This window comes from Populus euphratica, unplaced genomic scaffold, assembly GCF_000495115.2.
Source record: "Populus euphratica unplaced genomic scaffold, PopEup_1.0 scaffold1037.1, whole genome shotgun sequence".
In the NCBI taxonomy this organism is placed as follows: Eukaryota; Viridiplantae; Streptophyta; class Magnoliopsida; order Malpighiales; family Salicaceae; genus Populus; species Populus euphratica.
In genome coordinates this window covers 16,198-21,676 of record NW_011500897.1, presented here as the reverse complement: position 1 = coordinate 21,676, position 5,479 = coordinate 16,198, and the positions used below count along the sequence as shown (strand labels likewise).

The 5,479-nt window shown below is 31.7% G+C and overlaps 1 protein-coding gene across 1 annotated transcript; it reads right to left on the bottom strand.

Annotated features, from left to right (window-relative positions):
• Positions 1–1,742: 1,742 nt before the first annotated feature.
• LOC105116757 (protein notum homolog) lies at positions 1,743–4,548 on the bottom strand. Its single transcript, XM_011014218.1, has 12 exons — positions 4,336–4,548; positions 4,149–4,231; positions 3,863–3,992; positions 3,669–3,748; positions 3,493–3,579; positions 3,289–3,413; positions 3,120–3,180; positions 2,881–2,934; positions 2,722–2,799; positions 2,429–2,534; positions 2,150–2,298; positions 1,743–2,036 (listed from the first exon to the last, which is right to left on the bottom strand). Exons 1-12 carry the CDS (start codon positions 4,454–4,456, stop codon positions 1,926–1,928), a joined length of 1,185 nt encoding a protein of 394 aa, XP_011012520.1. The 5' UTR covers positions 4,457–4,548; the 3' UTR covers positions 1,743–1,925.
• Between the last annotated feature and the right edge of the window lie 931 nt (positions 4,549–5,479).

Below are 5,479 nucleotides of genomic sequence, written 5' to 3'. Positions count from 1 at the left end.
AATATAATCATATTAACAATTCATAATTCGATTGAAACCTCCTTTGTGTATGGTTTTTAGTTAACTAGTAAAAAAAATTTATACTATATTTGTTTGAAATATTATTAATAAATCCTAACCTTGATATTTTTTTTATCATTGTTTAATCGTCATATTAATCTTATATCTCAAAGTCGTCGTCATCGTCATCATCATCATTATTATTATATAATTAACCTCCATGTGGTTCGAACCTATCTTGCCAAGTTATTTATTACTTAAACACTCCTATACTTTGGAAGAAGACATTAATATTTTAATCGTGTCACATGTAGATACATATTTATTATTAATAAAGACTTAACTTATCTTTAATATTCAATAATATTGGATTAATAAATCTAATATTTGATTTATGAATTTAGAGTAAAGATAAAGCTCATAAGATAAAAATAATTCGCGAAGAAAATTATAAAGTTATTATAATTATGGAATTTATATTGCATGAAAACATTATTCCTAAAATATTCATTGTTGATACTTTCTTAAATGCTGAACATTTATTGGAGTATGAGAAATTGATATATATTATATCTTTTTTTTTATAAAAGTAAACAATTGTTATCATAACTTGAGGTATAAAAGATACTTAGAATTAATATATAAGTGTTTATCATAAGATACATATGCTAAATTGACCCTCATAAGAATTTCATATGATCACTTATATCTATGGAAAAGTTCACATGATAATTGTGTAAGTGATCCTTAGACTTGACAGGACTAAGTTATTTTATATATAAAAAAATATTATACTTTGATCTTGTTACATGTTATATTAATTGAGATAATAAATAAGCAAATATAAAGTATAACATGAATTATATTAAAGTATTTAAGTGATGAAAAAAAGATTATCACCTTTATTGATAAATTAAAAAAAAATATTTTATTTATTCTTAAATAATAACTAAAAAATCCTTAGTCAATGTAAAATAAAATTTGAAAAGAATTTCAAATATTATTCAATCAATTACTAACTCAAACAATTAATAACTATGATTATTATGTATAGAATAAATATAATTTAACATGATAGATATACTTATCCTTTGATGCTAAATCGAAACATTAATGAAAGAATATTAATTATACTGAATTATTGTCAAAATTCCAATAACTTTTCTAATATTTAAAGGATCATGACATATTACTAAACGATAAATCTGATCTTCACATATAAATTAATCAATTATTGAATTAATAACAAATCAAATTATTTTATTTATTTAATTTTATTTAATTCAAATTATAAAAAAAATATAATGGATCATGAAGTATTTGTTAAAAATTAAACTATGATAATTTAATTAAGTTAAAATATAATTAACATATAAATTATATTTTTAAACAAGTAAAGATTTAATTGAATTAATTTTTAAAATTATTTTAAATTAATATATAAATATTATTCAAGAAATAAATCGATATTTTACTAATCTATAATAATTTTCAAACTTTTTAATCAATATCAAGTTATATCTTTTATTTTTAGATAGTTATTTAATAAAAAAAACTACATCAATTGCAAAATAAAAAGCTAACACCTTAAAAATAACAATCCCTCCCCTAAATACCTCTAAATAAAAATTTTAAAAAAATTTCATTAAAAATTCATATAAACTACTATTAAAATGAAAACAATTTAATGCTTTGTAATTTACAATAACTTAACTTTTAAAAAATTATTGAAGACTAAAAACTAAATTAAATCTCAAGTAATTTTATTTTATTATTTCAAACTCGGTCACTTCACTTTATAATAATGATTACATGAATAATGACGGAACTCAAAGAAGTACTCTTACTCAGCTTGTTGTATGGCTTATAACTCATGAGATTGGCATGTTTCTTAATGACAATAAATCTAGACTAGGTGACTGCTCTCATGATTCGGAATCAATACGGACGCAAGTAGGGTTGCAAGGGTAAGGGCAATCAATTTTTTCGAAGGCACTTCGGTCGTAGAACCAATCTCCAACTGCCTTTCCGATTTTCTGCAGTTAAAAAAGCCATTCATACACACACTAAGGATCAGTAAAAATGCAGTAGTAATCAATATTGGGTGGAAAAACAGCGAAGGAAGTTTAAGTCATGACACTGTCATTACCGCATTGCCGACTACGGGGGATTTATCGGCTAACCACGTAGATACCGACCCAGATTGGCAGTGAGCGTAGCAAGAATTTATCCACAATCCTCTTGATGAAGAGCTGCCGAGTCCAGTATTCACTGCTTTTAGGAATTGTGTCCTGTAATCTAAAAATAAAACTTTTTGTTGGCCACCAAGCTGATAAACTGAACTTCACTTCCCCATCATGAACAAAGAACTTCCCTAAAACCTCCCAAATTTGGTCATTAATAAAGGAGCATAAGTTTTGGAAATTACTCTGCACAGTTTGGAGTTGAGTAGCCGAGCACTTTTTCAAGTCAAGCTTGCAGTTCTTCCATTCTTTTTTGGAATCAACAGCGGTTGGTGCAAGGATGTTCTTTATCTGAATGAATATGAAAAGGATGGAAGATTAGAGAAAATACAAGGAAAAATGTAAAAAGTCAAAACAAATCAAGCTGCAACTCTGTCCATTTTTTTTTCCTGTTCTTGTGAGAAAGACTTAACAAAAGAAGAGGATAGTTAAACGATAAGAGAGTGTTGTCGATAACATTTCTCAGAAATTTGCTAACCTGCCAGGAATCATAGGCTGAGTTGATAATAAAAAGAGGCGTTCGCATGGTCTGTGCCACATATTGTGGGAAGAAACACTGCAAAAACAAGTATTGGTGAGGCCGAAGAAGACATGATGAAGAGAAGTACTAAGTCAATATCAGAATACTCTTCCTTACCAATTCTGGTCTCGTTTTTGAAGTGCATGATGCAGGCAAATTCTTTGCTGATCCCTGCAGAAAAGATGGAGAAAAAGAATCAAAAGATGTTGCAATGACTAAAGTGCAATTCTAGTAAATCAAATTCACAAGTTAACAAGAAGAAAGGCAAAGAAATCGAGTTCAAGTACAATCACATTATAACAAAGGTCAGAAACTGGGAATCAGATAAGAACAATTATAAAAAGATAGAGAATTACATGGGTTTTAACAACTTGACCGAAGAAGGATTCAATTCGAGACCCTCCAGAGATGTCTGTTCTGTTAAGAAAATAACGATAACAATGATTGTGATGGTGATGATTTAGAAAAGTTATGCAATTGAACAAAGGGATATAGATTCGATCGGTCCTTCGTATATGAGCTTACCCATGGATAAAATAACCAGCATCAGAAACACATTTTACTCTAGCACTTGCAGGCAGGAGAGATTGGAATTTATCACAGTGCAAAATAGCAGCCAATCCACCAGCAGAACATCCAGAAAGAATAGCCTGTCATTAACAAGTCCCAAAAGGTTAAAAGATTAAATGAAGGTAAATAAGTTGTAGCAGTCATTAAAAGGAGTCATACATTCCGAGCATTTCTCATTCCTTTCGCCAACAGATCATCAATGACAGCCTGCCAAATCCTTTCTCCCCTGAAGTAAAGCTTAGTTTTCTGGTCCAGCAAAACAGATACAGCAACTTCAGAATTCTTAAACTATAAGAAAATCGTTCAAGTTCCGAGCAAAACTTCAAGAAGCTTACCGGATCAACAGCTTCCACATCACCAGTAAATGATGAACCATCACAGTATCTGATTTTGATTCTATTCCAGTTATAAAAATCTGAACCATTCAAACAGAGCTCAATTACTTCATTACTCTACCGAACACCTTGAAAAGAATGGCTCCTAAACAAATCGATAACAAAACCTAAAACCAGTAAATGTTTAATCCTACCAGGATTAGCTGCTTGCTTGCTGCCTAGTATTCCAGAGAACCCCATTGTCTTCTCCATTTTCAATGATGAACCCTTGTAAGTGTCCCTACGAGAAACACAAGACTCAACACTCTCACACCATCCTCCTCCCTGACCCCCGGAACACCAGAAGAAATGTTAAGAGCAGATCAAATCCATGCAACTATCGTTATTGAACATCTGACTAATATATTTAATCAAGTTTATTCAGTTATTACTCCATGGTATAGCTGGGAAGAAAGCAGCTCAAGGACAAGAAGAACTAACCTCCATGTGAACCAACCAATTGTTAATCCCAGAACCAGATCCTTTCTCAAAGTGGTATCCTGGTGGACTCCCATCTAAGCAAACTGCAAGGTATATCACAGAGACAACGGATTAGGAAAGAATTAATAACATATACTGTATATTTATTAGCACAAATTAAACCAGGTAATAAGCAACAGCTGCTCACCAGCTCCTCTAGCAACAGCAGTCTGGACAATAGTCATAGGAATGCTAGCTCCTTCTGTCTTGAGCAATGTCAGTGTGTAAACAATAAGACACAGCCACTTGCCTAAACTTGAACCATCCATGCTGCTTGCTGTAAGAAACAGTGTGATTTAAAAGAAAGAATCAATATTGAAACAACAGGGAAAATATAGATAGGGAAGGATAGAAACTTGGGACAATATATAAAGGGCAGAGAAGTACCCTCACAGTCACTGTACATGTGCAGGAACAGGAGAGCTGGGGTCATTCACAGAAATTTCCCCTCGTGACAATCATTGCCACCTGTAAAAGATAATGCGGGCAGCTGTAAGCAAGCAATTGTGTTTTCGGCAGTGCTATGGCCCTTGCATGCTTTTTTTTAAAAAAAAAAAAAAAACTTTTAGATAGGAAAACAATTTCAAATACGAATCAAAGCTTTGTTTGCGTGGTGCGGGGGTGTTCTGGTTTATATTTTATTTTAATTTAAATTTGAAAATTTTTATATACTATAATTTTCTTCAAAATTCTCTTCTTTCAATCTAGGGCTCAAAAGTTTGTCTTCACCCTCTTCCTACAATTCTTATTCCAAACCATTAATTTGACAGAATTACTGGTATTTCTGTGGTAGCTTTCCAAATGGCTGTCGAACAATGGATGGCGATTGTCTCTTTTCATGAACGATTATATGCTATAATCGAAGTCATTAGTTTTGATTCGAAGTCATTAGTTTTGATTCTTTCCCCTCCGCGTCTGCCCATCTTTCGTTTTTGAATTATTGCAAGCCTTCATATCACATGTCCATCATTGCTAGCTGTCGGCGAAGTATAAAGGCAGATCCTTTGTCGTTATTAAAAGCTCCTATGCCTGTCGGTGGTCCTCATAGGGGGCTTACCTAGAAGCCTCTGCTTTTGCTAATTTGTTCTCCCTCCACCTTATCCCCAGGGTTTATCAGCAAACTTGGATGTTTATACGCCACTACTCGATCCTTTACATCTCGTTGTCAATTTACCATTCAAATTTTCTCTTTTCTTGTTTTTTTATCTTGACCATCATTTTTTTTTTGAAGCCTTTGCATCTTTTTAGGGCAAAATTAAAGAGTAATTCACGAGAAGAAAGATCAGCATAGA

Bases quoted from the DNA above. Each gene is read 5' to 3' on its own strand.
- LOC105116757 (XM_011014218.1), bottom strand. From the start codon at position 4,456: ATGGATGGTTCAAGTTTAGGCAAGTGGCTGTGTCTTATTGTTTACACA. The intron at 2,800-2,880 runs GTAAGGAAGAGT...TTGTTTTTGCAG, and splicing joins CAAAAACGAGACCAGAATTG to TGTTTCTTCCCACAATATGT. The intron at 2,535-2,721 runs GTTAGCAAATTT...ATATTCATTCAG, and splicing joins CAGCCTATGATTCCTGGCAG to ATAAAGAACATCCTTGCACC.